The sequence below is a fragment of the Lactuca virosa genome, chromosome 5 (assembly GCF_052849685.1).
Source record: "Lactuca virosa cultivar CGN04683 chromosome 5, Lactuca_virosa_CGN04683_v6, whole genome shotgun sequence".
Classification (NCBI taxonomy): Eukaryota; Viridiplantae; Streptophyta; class Magnoliopsida; order Asterales; family Asteraceae; genus Lactuca; species Lactuca virosa.
The window spans coordinates 348,473,472-348,489,911 of record NC_136430.1 but is presented as its reverse complement, the minus strand read 5'-3'; the positions used below and the strand labels follow the sequence as shown (position 1 = coordinate 348,489,911).

At 39.1% G+C, this 16,440-nt stretch overlaps 1 protein-coding gene and 1 long non-coding RNA gene across 4 annotated transcripts; both read right to left on the bottom strand.

Annotated features, from left to right (window-relative positions):
- Positions 1-5,511: 5,511 nt before the first annotated feature.
- GLY3 (glyoxalase II 3) lies at positions 5,512-8,485 on the bottom strand. The gene is made up of 9 exons (XM_079053437.1): positions 8,098-8,485; positions 7,239-7,367; positions 7,046-7,153; positions 6,824-6,958; positions 6,704-6,745; positions 6,528-6,587; positions 6,372-6,425; positions 6,225-6,249; positions 5,512-5,749 (listed from the first exon to the last, which is right to left on the bottom strand). Exons 1-9 carry the CDS (start codon positions 8,347-8,349, stop codon positions 5,658-5,660), a joined length of 897 nt encoding a protein of 298 aa, XP_078909563.1. The 5' UTR covers positions 8,350-8,485; the 3' UTR covers positions 5,512-5,657.
- Positions 8,486-11,345: 2,860 nt separating this feature from the next.
- Positions 11,346-16,045, bottom strand: LOC145116261 (uncharacterized). 3 transcript variants are annotated; one of them, XR_013711955.1, is made up of 3 exons: positions 15,482-16,045; positions 14,362-14,420; positions 11,346-11,488 (listed from the first exon to the last, which is right to left on the bottom strand). It is a non-coding gene; the product is annotated as an uncharacterized LOC145116261 (long non-coding RNA). The 3 variants fall into 3 exon arrangements; XR_013711953.1 differs by having other exon boundaries at positions 15,556-16,045; XR_013711954.1 differs by lacking the exon at positions 11,346-11,488 and having other exon boundaries at positions 14,087-14,420; positions 15,556-16,045.
- Between the last annotated feature and the right edge of the window lie 395 nt (positions 16,046-16,440).

Here is a 16,440-nt window from a genome sequence, read left to right as displayed (position 1 = left end):
ATCCGAGTTATAACGAAGAAGTTATGACCTGTCGAAGTTTCGCGACAAAACCGGCACGGGGCCGAATGTCGTAAAAAGTGAGTTTTTGATAAACTACTTTTTAGCCTTAGTAATCTAAACGAAACTTGTAGTATTCGTTAAACCGAGAAGTTCGATAAAAAGAACGCCCAAATCTGACTTCATATGAGGAAGTTATGATTTTTCGAAGTTTCAGCTTAACAGTAGACAGCTAAAAACTCGAATTTTAGATCGAGTGATTTTTTTGCTGACACAACCTAAACGAGAATCGAAGGTCTCGTCATTAGTAGCTCAACGGTAAAAAGTCTGACGAAAACAGACGTCGGATGAAGAAGTTATGAATTTTTAACGGATTTCCTGTCCCGGTCTGTTAAAAATAATAATATAAAAATTAAAGTCAAAATTAGCCGACGAAGTCTAAACGAAAGTTGTAGAGCGTAATTTTACCTACGCATGCATATAAAGAACGTCAAAAACGGAACTCGTATGCGAAAGTTATGGATTTTAGAAGTTTTTGCACAAAAATCGAGAAAATTCGCATAGTCACGTTTTTGCCACGTCACCTTCGCTTAGAGCATGCCACGTGTCCGAGAATTGCTGAGTCATCCGGAGCTGTGGCGCATCCGAGGAGCGACGCGTGTGCAGCCTAGTTCGAACCTCGCAAAGCTTGTCGCGTGTCCGATCTTCGCACCAGCTGTCACCCTTTCCTCCTGCTTCGGACCCGACCCTCGGACCCAGGCTTCAGTCCACTAAGAAGACGCCAACGAGGCCCTCGCATGCGCAGGCCACGTGCGAAGCCATCTGCCCTCTTCGGATCTGCTGACGCGTGGAGGCTTCTCAGCCCTTGGATCAGCAGCTTCGGACACTATAAATAGGAGGGTGCGAACCCTCCCGGCTAAAGTTGGAAAATTGGCAATTTTGGCCCCTTTTTCAATATTTTGGTTATTTTGACCACCCCCGATGCCCCGAGATCAATTCCAACGCCCGGAACACGTCCCGGAGTGCCCGAGAAGCCCGGGAAATTTATTTTTTCGGTTTCGAAGCCCGACCCTCGCAGAGCCCGGTTTCTCAATAAAACTCCCGGTTTTATTAGAAACGATCGTTTTAGGAAACGAAATGCTGCCCGATTTTCATTAAATCAGGTGAGTGTGTAGTCACTTTCACCTTACACATAGATATGAAGTATTTACCTTAAAATACGTGCTATGTGTAAATATATTAATTGTTTATTTGAGGTGACTGGTGAATTGATGTTTTATACAAGTTTTAAACTGTATATATATTTTTATCTACAAATATGTTGGGTAAAACATGGGTAGATGAATTAGATGATGTGTGATAAAATAAAAGTGATGAGAGGTATCGATATTTAAGATGATCTAGTCATCTAGCAGAGTATAGACAACGGCCACAAACTATTTTAGATAGTCCAGTGGAACGTTAGTAGACTTGTAATCGGTACGTATGTTTGAACTATATGTTCATAAAGTGTTCTTGAACTATATGTTCATTAGGTGTTTTTGAACTATGTGTTCATCCATTAGTTCTTCCTTTTGACACTATTACGTGTCGGGGTACGGGAGCGTACGGGAGTACTTTATCAGTATTTTCCCTATACTTTTATTTGGAAGAGCTTTGGAGTTTTTGTTCTTTTATGAAGTGATTGGACAAGCTTCATGAGTTAGTGATATAGATCATGAGTTAAATAGTGGGTGTGTGATGAAAGGTGAGTTGGATAGATGAGATGATCAGTGATATAGATCATGAGTTGAGAGTGAGTGGTGAAATATGAGAAAAGCTTTTACCCAGATGTTGGCGTGAGTGGTGCAATATGAGAAAAGCCCTTACCCAACGTTGACCCCCGTCATTCAGCAGAGTAGGGATGACAACCATGGACTGTTCTAGACGGTCTGCGGAACACTAGCAGGCTCGCAACCTGTAGGTGTTAATGGACTTAAGTGTTCATTCGTTGTACTCTAAAACCCCCGTCATTCAGCAGAGTATGGATGACAACCATGGACTGTTTTGATGGTCTGTGGAACACTAGCAGGCTCGTAACCTGTAGGTGTTAATGGACTTAAGTGTTCATTCGTTGTACTCTATTCCCCTCATGAGTGCCTTTAGGGCATGTAAGGCTGGGGAAACCCCTTAAGTATGTTCATCAGCTGTATGGAAAACCCATTGACATGTATTGCGGGGAAAACTCCCGTGGGAAATACCGTCGATGAATAAGAGCTATGGACTAGCACACGGCGACGATGTGACTTCGTGCCTATTTGACATAAATTGCTGAAGGAAAGCAATGTTGTCACCTTGTTGGTTGTTTTATGTTAGGATGTCTTGTTTGACATAACTTGCTGAGGGAAAGCAATGTTGTCACCCCGATGTTTGTTTTATTTGACATAACTTGCTGAGGAACCCCCAAAGCAATGTTGTCACCCCTAGTGATAATCCTTAGGCTAGGTCCCTTATGATAGTTGTTTTAGGGACGTAAAGTGAGGATAATGGGAATGGGTAATTAGGGTTATTTTGGTTGATGAAATTAATAAATTTATTGTTGATTGAGAACTTAATAAGTTTATTATTTATTGTGGGTTGAAAACCCTATATGCTCACCAGGCTCCCAAGCCTGACCCACTCAGTTTATTTGTATCACAGGTATCGATACGAAGTTGCTTTACACCGAGAGATTAAAAGAGAAGTAGATCACTAGTGTAAACGAATGTAAGTTTTGTTTATGTTTATGTTTTTGTATTGACAATGACATCCCAATGGTTTAAGTGAATAAAATACATTTCTTCGGAAATGATTTGATAACATATTTATCATGTTTTTCTGGGAACAAATTCCGCAACACTTTTAATCAAATGATTACTCTGAAATTATTTTAAAAAGCATAAACGAAATCGTTTTTTTCTGGCCGTGAAATTGGGGATGTCACAACCCAACGTGCAACAAAAATATATAGTAGGGACCGTCCAAGTTAAAAAAAAATAAGTTAGTGACCAAACATGCAATTTACTCCAAACCATAGGGACCATTCGTGTAATTTACTCTACAATATACATGTCCACGTATAATGTCCATGTCGAATGGATTAATAAAATAAGTAACACAACGCATAACAAAGTGAAGTAATCCGAATGGCAATTTTGAATGAATAAGTGTTTGGAGTTGGTTGGGGGTCGTTATATCTGAAGTCGTACACAACAAACACTTATCTCATAGGATGTGCAGGCAGAGACCCCACGATATGGACATATTAGAGTTTTCTGATATAAGTATTATAGGTTATATCGACCGAAACACGTAAATTCTTTGTATCGGTTTTTCTTGTCTTCTTTGATTGCTTGCACATGTCTAACATGAGCTATATGTACAAGTTATGGCCTTTAAAGTCCCCCAGGAATTACATGACAAATAACACAAAATGTTAAATGTGACTTGAAAATTAAAAATCATCAACAAGCTGACCGATAGCTAGTTGGCTAGTAGTTGGATGATCGGTGGCTGAATGAACAGTAGTTGGATAACCACTAGTTCGCTGACCATTACTCGGTTGACTACTTGTTGGTGGACCATCAACTGATAAGACTATTAGCCTAGTTGTCGGCCAGCTAGTGGAGCTAGTGGAATAGAAGCCCAACCCGGTTTTATCTAGGGTTTACATTGTATTTTACCTATCTATAATGGCTGATAGCTAGGGTTTAAATGGTTTTGTATTGTATTGTAATACCGATTTCAAGCTTATGAATAAGAATACCCCCTCCTGCTTATAGACGTAGTTCATATCGACCGAACCAAGTAAATATTGTATTTGTGTGTGTGTATGTGTGATTATTCTCGTTTGAAAAGTGGTATCAGAGCTACGGTTTGCTCTATCGATTAAATTTGAGTTGGAGAAAATTAATGTTTGAACGAATTTGTTTTTATGGAAGGTGAAGATGAGGGCTTTTCTGGTTCAATAGGGTTGTGAAGCTGCTTTGGAAGGAGAAGAAAAATTACCGAAAGACATGGATGATACATTAAAAATAAAGCTATATTTTTAAGTTTGATGGTTGAAGTATTACGAGAGGTTGTCGATCAAACGACTGCTATTAGACTTTGAGTGAAACTTTGTGATAAGGATCAGAACAGTTCTCTCACGAATCGGTTGTGTCATAAGCAAATTTTTTATACCCTCCGAGTGATCGCAAGTACTCACGTAAAAGATCATGTGGAGTTTGTAACTCATGTTGATATACATTTTACAACAAAACTGCATTGAGAAAGTGTTACAATCGTTCTATATTGATCATTCCAAACATGTTTGAACTTTTTTTGCAGCACATTTTAAACTTGATCAAAGCACTATACCCACCACAAATGAGTAAAAAGATTACATGAGTATAGTCCAATATTCAAGTGTTGTTGGAAGTCTCAGGTATTTTATGGTTTATACTAGACCTGATTTGGCTCATGCAGTTAATGTGATAAGCAAGTTTATGAGTAATTTGGGGAAAGCTCACATGGAAGCGGTCAAATCAAATGGATTATGTGATACTTGAAGGGAATGACTAATATTTTCCTGGTGTATGGTGCTAACATTCGAAATAATGACTTGGTTGGATATGCAGACTCGGGCCATAGTGGTGATATGGTGAGAAGAAGATCACTGACGTGTTATATCTTCACTTTATTGAAATATGTTATAAGTTGGAAGTCAACATTGAAGTCTATTGTTGCATTGTCTACAACTGAAGCAGAGTATTATGGTCAATGATCGATGGAATAAAGGAGTGCATATGGTTACATGTTATCGTTCAGAGTCTTGGTTTGAAGGTGGAGAAACATATATTGTTTTGTGATAATCAAAGTGCTTTGTATCTTGCAAAGAATCGGTCTATCGCGAAAAGACCAAACATATTGATGTGAGGCTGCATCAGGGATGTTTTGGAAGAATAAAGGTTTTCACCAAGGAGAATCCATTTGATATGTTGAAAAATTCGTTGCCTATTGAGAAGTTCAAGCTTTGCTTGGACTTAGTAGATGTTTATAGGAGTTAAGATCATACGAGGCAAATTAGCAAGGGAAGTAGGATTCTTAGTTTTTTGGTTTATTACACAAGTGAAGGTGGAGATCGTTAAATGTGACTTGATAAATTGAAAACCATCAAATGATCAGAGGCGGTTGACCATTTGATCAATTGACCATTAGCTGACAGACTATTAGCTTGGTTGTCGATCAACTCGTGGAATAGAGGCCTAACACGGTTTTAGCTAGGGCTTACATTGTACTTGCCAATATATAATGCTTGATAGCTAGGGTTTCAATGGTTTTGTACTATACTGTGTAATACTGATTTCAAGCTTGTGAATAAGAATATTCTCTCATGCCCATAGACGTAGGTCATATCAACCACGTAAATATTGTGTCTTTTTATGTGTGTGTGTGTGTGTTTGATTATTCTCGTTTCTTCTCGACACATTACATATATAGCTTATGCTCATCGAGTTACAACAAGTCTTAAAACATCCATTGACGCGTGAAAGTTAAAGCTGCGAATTTCGCAAACTTCTTATTTACAAATCTATATTTTATTTTTTCCTATACGCAGTTCGATCTTGTATAGTAAGGCATAATACAAGTATTATCAATTATCATGCAGCTTTTGACTCCACATCTTGTAACCCACAAACCATATTTGCTGGGACTGCAACATCTATCATCTTTGGATACGATAACTTCAAATCTGTTAACAAGAATTTAATTAGAAATAGATATTCGCATATTCGTATGCATTAAAAAGTAGTATTATATCTTTTTAGTTATTTTCCTACTTAGTTTTGTAGTAACAATATTTCTCTAACTCATCTACTTTTTTAAATTTTATCATCAAATATAGAGTAAATTACATTTTTTTTATCATAAGTATAGCTGATTTTCTCGATTTTGGTCTCCAAAAGTTTTCTATTGCAATTTTGGTCCTTATTTGAGGTTTTGAAACGATTTTGGTCCGTATTCCAAATAAAATGACAATATTTTTGGGGCCATAATTGCAAAAATAATCTATACTCAAAGACCATTTTATTTGGAACATGGACAAAAACAAACAATAACCAAAATTGCACTAGAAAACTTTTAAAGGGACCATAATTGCAAAAATCAGATATAACAAAAAAAGTAATTTACTCTTAAATATAACATTAGTACACTAATCTACTTACTTTCCATGATGCTTTTGAATGTTTCCTGAAAAAACAAAAGGTGAAATTAGTATAAACAAACCAAAACAAGATCTTTTATTCATACATAACAAAAATACAAATCTCAAATATTATTAGATGTGATGTAAACAAATAGCAACAAGGTACCTCATCTTTAGTAAGTCGGGGGTTATACAGCATCTCTTCTCCCACAGTGCTAACCTGAAGAATGAAGATCAAGAGTTTCTATGAACATCTACTTTCTGTATACAATTGTTTTTTTTTTTTTAAAAAGAGAAAGAAAATGAAATTATCTGTACTAACCGTGAACCCTTTGTAATCATGAGCAGGATAAATAAATGTGTCCTCTGGCAATGTAAAGATCTGGATGGATAGATGACAACAAAAGTATTTAATTTCAACCTAAAAAAATAAAATCAGCAACAAAATGCATACTACTAATTCTTCCATCTTTCAGTTGTCAATTTCCATGTTCTTGCCTGTGAATGGACAGATTCATATAGCTGCTGTGAACTTCCACCCTGCAATATTATAAAAATAATCAATGCTTGACGAATTTTTTTTGTTTCCCTATTTATTTTGCTATTAAAAATGTGTACCTGAAAATCTGTTCTTCCACATCCACGTATTAAAACAGCATCACCAGTAAAAGCCATTCTTGGTTGAGGTTGATCAGCTCCATCTCCTGTAACATAAGTAACACAGCCTACTGTATGCCCTGGAGTTGCACGAACCTTGAAGAAAATGATAATTAATTTTAGTTAAAGATTTGACAAAAATAAAACTTTTAGGAAATTAGTAGAAAGAATATGGGTTGTTACCTCCAAGTAAAGATCACCAAATTGGATCTTATCACCAGCTTCAACAAGAATATCTGCTGATGCTTTGCTTGCTTTGGAAATGATGGATTTGACACCAGGAACTTTTGTCTGCATATATGATGATTGTCTGTTACAGTTTCTTGATGAGGAAGAAAAGAGAAAATTTAGTGAGGTCTGTTTTATACTTTTATACCTTGATTAGTCCACTTCCAGTGACATGATCTGCATGCACATGGGTGTTGATAGCATATACAAGTTTCAACCCCAGATCTTTTACAAGAGAAAGATCCCTTTCCACTGTCCTATCTACAGGGTCAACCAACTGCAACATCAAATAAATTCCTTATCTTAAAAGTAAGTAACTTTCTAATGGTGCTCTAAATAACATTGTATCAGTAATTCTGTATCTTTTACAGAATAATCCATTCCTCCTAGTGTTCAATCTGTACAAATTCATCTATAACTGGATTGACCTGTAGAACTTTAAGGATACTAGTAAAGCCTCAAGGAAAGTTCTCCAGCAATTAGAATCAAATTAAAAAACGGACTTGCCTTCTTTGATCAAAGTCTTGTATGTCCATCAATGAAATATCAAATAGCTGAATGTTTAAGTTGAATACAAATATAATATCCTCTCTTATGCATTTCGTTATTGAATAAAAACTGCAGGAAGTTAACAGATGGACGCAAAATTTGATACTCTCTTAGTCCCAAAAAGTTGTCAGTTCAGACAAGTTTACCTACATTTGATCATTAATTCTTAATTCCTATCTTAAAAGGGAAACGCAATTTAGGAACATCAAATTGTGAGCAAATTAACACTGTCCAGTGGACTTTGAGTAACTGGGGACTTCAACTCAACAGCTAGTAACAGGAACCACGGCAACATTAGTTAAGGTAGCTTCGATTCCAAATTCCAAACCCTAAGTTCTATTTAATTAGGAATTGGAGATTTGATCCCAAAGTAGTACGAACAACAAATATCAGTTGAAATTACAATCAAATAAGCATAATTGAGTTTCATCTTACAATCGAAAAGGAGAATTACGAACCAAAGCAGGCTTATCTGGATGAGAAGCATCGGCAAGAAGGTAGGTGTAAGTAGATGATTCTTTCTCGAATAACTGACGAAACAGCAACTTCTTTGATGATGATGATGACGATTGTGTTGAGTACGAAACCGCTGCCATTTTCGATCTTAATGAAGATGATAAAGATGAAGATAGGATTGGAGAAGGAATAAATTGTTGATTAAAAGGTAGTGACAAACAACTAGACAACCATAAACATCTGAAGCGTAGCATATCTTTAACTCTTTTTGTATTTTATGGCGACTATATCAACATTAAACCAGCTGTCATTCGATCGCTGAAATGTGAAATCCGTGTGCTTTGATTTCTGCTCTCTTATGCAAATTGGCGAATAAACAAATGAGCGGAATCCGGGATTCCATTGGCCTGCCATGGCGGTTGGCTAATCTGTTGATTGGCGTGTTTGTTTTCTTCCTTTTATTGGTCCACGTGTTACATAGTGTTCCAATTTTAACACTTTTTAGTTTGGGAAATCTACAGAAAAATCCCAAAGTTTTGGGCCAGTTTATGATCTAGTCCTAAATTAAATTTCATTAATGAAAAAGGACGGGAAACCGGCTATTATAATCACTTTCGCCCTCTTTTACCTTTTCAACAGGTAACCTGCTGAGCTGGCATGCCAAATGGATTGATAGGCTGAAATGGCAGTTGATGTGGCATTTATACCTTTTTTTAGTTTAAATGCTTTTATTATTATTATTAGCTTAGTAAAAAATTGTTGAATAATATATGTGGGCCCAACATCCATATCCCAAACCCTATAATCACCTGACTATCACTCCCGTCCCTCCCACATATTACCGGAAACCACAGGTACACCACAACTATTTGGTCGGAAACCATTGGTCCAACGCTACACTCATTTCGGAAAACACTAGACAACCATGAAAGAGATCAACAGTCTTTTGCAGTACCACCGCCCACCCTGAAACCATCGGTGATTTGAGGATCCGTTATCGTCGACAAGATCGCCGCTCTTACACTTCTAACCCTTATCCTACTGGAAAATCGATGCAAAAATCACATGTGCCCTTGAGATCGTCGGTCTATTGCACTGCCACCACCCACCATATCTTTGGAGTTCTGAGGACCTATGATTTGAAGACCTAATCTCGCCAGAAACAAAAATTGCTCACCACTTTCCATTTTATGCCCTAACCTGCCAGAAAACCCACACATACAAAAAAAAGTTTCACCGGACACATAAATTTTGATGCATGTTTGATTTTGCATCAACAAACAACGCAAGATTTAATTTCTGTACAGCTATTTACAAATGAAAAAAAACACCGAAAACTTTGATTCTAAACCTTAGAGCTTGAAATCCGATTTTGTTTCAGAACCTTGTCTTGTTGGGTGTGTAATCGTCGAAAATACAGAGGGGTAGAGATGTCCAACATGATTGGAGAAGTGGGACAACAAGTGGAGAAGAAGGGTTGTTGACAATGGAGTTCCTGGAGAGATTTAATGGGATTGGTTCGATAAGGGCAATACTAGTAGTGAAGGAGGTAATAAGGAAGAATAGAAGGATGAGTGGGATCCACATTTAATAATGAAATTTAACCAATACATTACATATAAACGTGAATGAAGAAATATATAAAAGGATTGTGGTCCAATTGGTTAAAAGCTTGGTTTTAGAGAGGGAGGTTACAAGTTCGATTCCCCCTCACACATTTTTCCCCAAAATATCTGATTTTTTTTAATTTTAAAGAAAGGCCATGCCACGTCAGCCCTGCCACATCACCCCAACAGTCCATTGGGCGTACACCTCAGCAGGTAACCTGCTGAAAAAGTAAAAGAGGGCTAAAGTGATTATAATAGCCGGTTTCCTGTCCTTTTTCATTAATGAAATTTAATTTAGGACTAGATCATAAACTGACCCAAAAATTTGGGACTTTTTCGCAGATTTCCCCTTTTAGTTTAGTATATATGCTCAATTTTGTGCAGGATTGATGCACCGGGTTTGATACCCACGTGGTTTGAGGTCAGGAGTTCAAATCTTTGAACCTGTTAAATTTGCCTCTTGCAATTATGCCCCATGTGTGGGAAGTTTTCCCTGGAAATCCTATTGGGGGCCGAGTTTGCCCTATATAGGAGCTCGAACTCGGGGTCACCATTGAAATATTGTGGTGAGGCTTCCGCTAAATCGTTTGCCGTTTCCAAAAAAAATATGCTCAATTTTGTATATTATATTAATACTTACGGCCCTAGTTTTTAGTTTTTCTTTTTGCAACAATATTATTACTCTCCCATTTTCAAAATTCACATCTTTAACATTGTCTTCTTGAGTTTAAATTTTAAAAAGATGGGAGGAAAGAGAGGGGAAGGGGGAGAAAGGGAAGAAGATGGAAGGAGAAAGAATAGGGGATATAGATGAGACAAAGTAATCTGCAGTTCACAGATGTAGGATATTAGTTTAGGGTTTATGGCTGCATGGAGGAAAGAAGCGAGTTATCATTAAAGCGTTCGTGATTTGGAAGTTTCTCATTTTGTTCCCCAGGGATCCACCGAAGTCCTCCATGGACGCGAAGAATTTAAGGTCTGGTTAGATCGTGGGTGCAGAGTAAGTTGTCGTTAGGTGTGTGTATTGTCCTCGCAGCAGGATGCTGGTGGGTAAGGAATTTGGTGTGGTCAGTAGTTCCTTTATGGTAGCTCCATGGAACTAGATAGAGGAGCTTAAACCACTCTAATTTTGAATCATGCATAGGAAGCATGGTTATTCCACGATAGGGGTTGTTATGTTTGGTTGAGTTGGGAAATGGTTGATTGGTCTCAGGGTTCGTTGAGGTTATTCGAAGGTTTCAGGCGGTATCAGCGGAGGGTGCGTTTTATGCGTCAGCCCTTAATCAAATTTAGTAAAGTTTGTATCTTGGACTCTGTGTAGGTGTTCTATCGAGTTCTTGATCATGGAATTTAGGTCTCTAGTGGGTTCGATATGGCAGCTGGCCTTAGTTTTTGGAATATCGAATATCAGGCAACGTTGCTCAGTTTGCAGGTATCATCGTGGTTACCCAAGTTCGGTTTAGCAAGTCGTGTCGGCTGGTTTGGTATTTGGATTAACTCGACCTAGGTTTTGGTAGCATTTCTGGATAATTTTGGAGTTCTTCTTCGAGATTATATGTAACTTCCCAAAAATACAGGCCAAAAATTTCATTTTTAAATACGTTATTATAAAACCAACAGTATACGAAAGCATCCATAATAACATATCATGTCAAAACCAGTACGTCAATAATCAAAGCATGTCATCATAAAACCATATCAGAGTATAATCCCAAAGATCTCATGTGCGGAAAACATAGTGTGATGCGTTGCGATCGCCGGCTCCTTTCCTTTGAAAACGAAGTACCTGAAACCAAAACTGAAAACCGTAAGCACGAAGCTTAGTGAGTTCCCCCATCATATCATATACCATACATAACACATATTGCCTAGCATATCTGGGTGCTGACCTACCCCTTCGGTCTCTTTCAACCGGATACTGTCTAGCATATAAACACATACTAGCATACTGTCATACATAACCATGAGCCATACATATATCATAATCAGTAAAGATGCTATGTGCCAAACATAGTCTTGCCATTATGACACGGGCCGACACGTGGTCTTTCTTGCCAAGCCGGGGGCCACCCCCTCGGTCTCACAGACAAGTGCCAAGATGTAACGCCCGTAGATCCGGGCTAGTCAATTTAGAGATAATAGGGGTCAAAAACGACTTTTCGACAAAAGATTATTTAGAATAAATAATCTTAGCCAAGTTGTAGAATATGTCTCAAAGTTTCCGTACATATAAAGAACGCCGAAATCCGAGTTATAACGAAGAAGTTATGACCCGTCGAAGTTTTACGGCAAAACCGGCACGACACCGGGAAGCGTAAATAGTAAATTTACGATAGAGCGAGTTTTAGCCTTAGCGATCTAAACGAAAGTCGTAGAATACGTTAAACCGAGAGCGTCCATAAAAATAACGCCCAAATCTGACTTCGTATGAGGAAGTTATGATTTTTCGAAGTTTCGGTTTAGCAGTGTATAGCCCGAAGTTCGAATATTAGATCGAGCGGTTTTTAGCGGACACAACCTAAACGAGAATCGAAGATCTCGTTAATAGTAGCATAACGATAAAAAGACAGACGAAAACGGACGTCGGATGAAGAAGTTATGAATTTTTAACGGACCAATCTTGTCCCGGCCTGTTAAAAATATAATTTTTAAAATAAAATCAAAATTAGCCGACGAAGTCTAAACGAAAGTTGTAGAGTACATTCCCGCCTACGCGTGGATATAAAGAACATCAAAAACGGATCTCGTATGAGGAAGATACGAATTTTTGAAGTTTGGAACCGAAATCACGAAGTCTGATGAGAGATGGATGATGTGGCCTCATTGCAGCCGTCCATCGCTGATCGCAGAGCACCCTTCGGATCACGCCAGGTCGCTTCGCACTACGCCCCGCGTACGAGGTCCGGTACGCCCCGCGTACCTTCGGTCTTATCCGGGTCCTGTCCGAGTGCGAGCCAGCTGGAACACGCCTGGCAACCTTATCCGAACTACGCCCAACGTAGTTGAGTGGTACGTGCAGTGTAGGTCCGAAGTTCGGCCCTATAAATAGGCTGCGAAGGGTCTCGGATTTTTCACTCATTTCTTCAACTCTTTCTCTCTCTACTTTCTCTCACTACCCCTCTAACCCCCCTAAACCCTAGGAAAAACCCCTAACACCCAAAGGAAGCCCCGAGGCTCCCGGAGTCCCGAGAAAAAGGGTCTTTCGGTTCGGAAACGCTGCTCCGAGCAAAGCCCGGTTTTCTTTAAAATTCGTTGTAAGTGAGCTACGCCTACGCAATTTTTAATATAACTTTTAAATAATTATAGTAATGTTATTAGCTCCTTAAAATAATTATTTGGGCTATTATTATGAGTTATATTGAGTGTTATTTAACGCTTATATAATAATAATAATAGCTGGACTATTAATTAGTCGCGGTTAACGTTAAAACAAAACCCTAGTGGTATTTATACTAGGTTTTGGTCAAGGAAAAAAATTATTTTGAGATAACGAAGCGCTGTTCAAGTACCGAGTCACCACCTAATAAGGTGAGTGCATAGTTACTTTCATCTTACACATAGATATGAAGTATTTTATATAAATTACGTGCTATATGTGCATATTATCTGTATACTGGCAGGCTCGCAACCTGTAGGTGTTGTGAACGATGTGTTCACCGGTGTACTCTAAAAAAACTCATTGACATGTATTGCGAGTGGACTCTCGAAAACGATATTGTCAATAAACGAGATAACCCTAGCAGCTGTGCTCGAAGGACAATACTGGTAGTTGCGCCTCACATAAAATGTCACAATTCTGGCAGCTACGCCTAAGTGATAGAACTAGCAGCTGTGCTTGACAGCTGTGTCATTGACAACGATGGACTTCGTGCCGATTCCTTAGGATGATCCTTAGGAATGAATGAACGAGGAATAATTGATTCTTAGGGTAGATCCTTAAGAGTAAAGAAGATAATGGGGATGGGTATTGTGGGTTGATTGTTTGATGTTTAAACATAATAATTATATTATTGTGGGTTGAAAACCCTATGTATTCACCAGGTTTCCCAACCTGACCCACTCAGTTTATTTGTATCACAGGTGTCGATATGAAGTTACATTACACTGAGAGATTTAAAAGAGATGTAGATCACTAGTCCGCAAAATTTCTTAAAATGAATAAAAATACATTTCTTCGGAAATGCTTTGATAACGTATTTATCATGTTTTTTCTGGGAACAAATTCCGCAAAATTTTTATTAAAAGAAGTACTCTGATTTTTATAAAGCATAAACAAAATCGGTCTTTTCTGGCCGTGAAAATGGGGATGTCACACAAGAGCCACCTCCTGGTCTTCCATGCAAGCATCACAAAGACAACTAGCATACATACTACTCTACTTAGCTAATTAGCATATAGTGTGCCAGGAGCCACCTCCTGTTCTTTCATACATAATAGCATAAAATGCGTCAGGAGCCACCTCCTGGTCTTTCATACATATTGCCTAGGGCTAACCCCCGGGTCTTCCTACCATACATAATAACATACTGTGTGCCAGGAGCCGCCTCCTGGTCTTTCATGAATAATGCCTAGGGCTAACCCCCGGGTCTTCCTATCATACATAAACTAAATGGGTCGGCATTGGTGCCTTAGACTCATACAAACAGTGAGGAGACTCACCTCACACTGCTGAAGTCCCGCGGATAAAGTTGAGGCTGCTGGCTGACAGATTCCCGAATCTGTCAACATCAAAATAACACCCAATTAATAATTAGGTTCTAACACATAATCATAAGTCCATGCTTGGGGTAAAAGACTGCTTTACCCCTATCTTAGCATGATTCGAGCCCAAGGCCCAATCCAAAGGCCCAAAAGTCAACTATGAGTCAAAGCTCAACATATGGCCCAATTTTCCAAATTGGGATAAAACCTTTACATGGTCTTATTCGAAGGCCCAACCAATTAGTCTAGTCCAAACATTTGGAATTTGAAATGGCCCAATATCACATAATCATAAAGGCCCAATTATGACCCAATTTTCCAAATTGGACCCAAACCCTCACATATGGGCCTTACCCTAAAGTCCATCTAAATATTCTAGTCCATATGATTATTCTTGGATGACCCACCAATAACCCAATCATCAAGGCCCAATAGAAAGGCCCAACAATAAACCCAAGTGAAATTAGGGTTTAACATAAAATGACAATTAGGGTTAAGTATTTCTCACTTAACCCATTAAGTATTTAATCCATTAAGTCCATCACTCTTCTAAATAAATCATATGGTGTGATTGGGCATAATACACAATTCCATTCCAATGGCCCAAAAGTAGGTCCCGATAAGTCCAAGCCCATAAATCCAATATTAGGGTTTTCTAAACCCTAATTAGGGTTTCCAACCCCATCTTATCCCAATAGGCCCAATAGCTAGGTCTTTTGATCAATTAGGGTTTCATTGGGGCCATTAGGGTTTCATTGGGCCCATTAGGGTTTTAGTCCCTTTGTCCAAACATTCCAAACGAGTCACAAGCCAAACAAGGCACACCGCCACCCGACACGGCGGCAGGAGGCGGCAGACACCACCTCACGGTGGTGGTTTTGACTTTCTTTCCATTATTCCATTTTTTGTTACAATTTACAATGCCAATCTCCAAAATAAACACACACACTAATGCTAAATACACACACACAGCCACCCTTGTGGTGGCCGGTGGTGGTAAGTGGCGGCAGCCACCACCTCACGGTGGTGGTGGTGGCCTCCAAGGTTTTCCATCCTCACAAAACTCACACATACTCACTTCAGAATACACTCCAGCGGAAAATAACATGAACACACACATCCTTTTTGCTCGAAAATAAACCCAAGACCCACCTATGGTGGGTGGCGACGGCAGTAGCGGCGGCCACCATGGCGGGCGACCATGGTGGTTATTTTCCTTGATTTTCGGCAGCAACACTCGCATACAACTCCTCGTGATCAAATAACATCATATATCCATAACCGACGCAAGACCACCGCTCCAATCCATCGACTAGGCAACGGTGGCGCTGGAACGAGTTGAGGTGGCGACCAAAAGTAGTTGCCGGCAGCACCAAAGATTCTGACGTCGAACCCGAAAGGATGAACGAAGAAATGAGGTGCTTTTGGCAAACCGAGAGCTTCCTGATCGATCCTGGCCCGCGCGACAATGTCCTCTGCTTCACTCTTCGGTTTTCGTCGGCTCCTCCGGTTGCACACAGCGTCATCGGCAACAGGGGCTGTTGGGTGGCGTCCGACGGTGAGGTTGCGGGTGGAGGAATGACAGTCGAACTCGACACCGGCAGTGACGGCTGGAGAGGGTTCGCATGGTGTGGCGGCTGTTGCATCTTAGGGTTAGGGTTTGAATGACAAGGGTGGCGGGTTATAAATCCCGACCGCTCAAATTCTTTTGCAAAATTACACTTCTGGTCCCTCCCCCAAAGGATCTTTTCAAATGTAATCCAATATTTACCCTTTCTACCCTGGCTTTGGAAATCTTCTTCAAATTAAATCCGATAATTACCATTTAAACCCTCAGCATTAAAATCCTTTACATCTTCGGTACAAAATTTACCAAACAACCCCCAATATCTTAATTATGACATATTCATCCCTTCCACCTCATTTCCTTTTAAATTAAATCCAAATAATTACCACGGAGCCCCTGTCTTCATAAATATTTATAACTGAGTCCGGAACTTACACTTTTAACCCCCTAACTTCTAAAATTGTGACAAT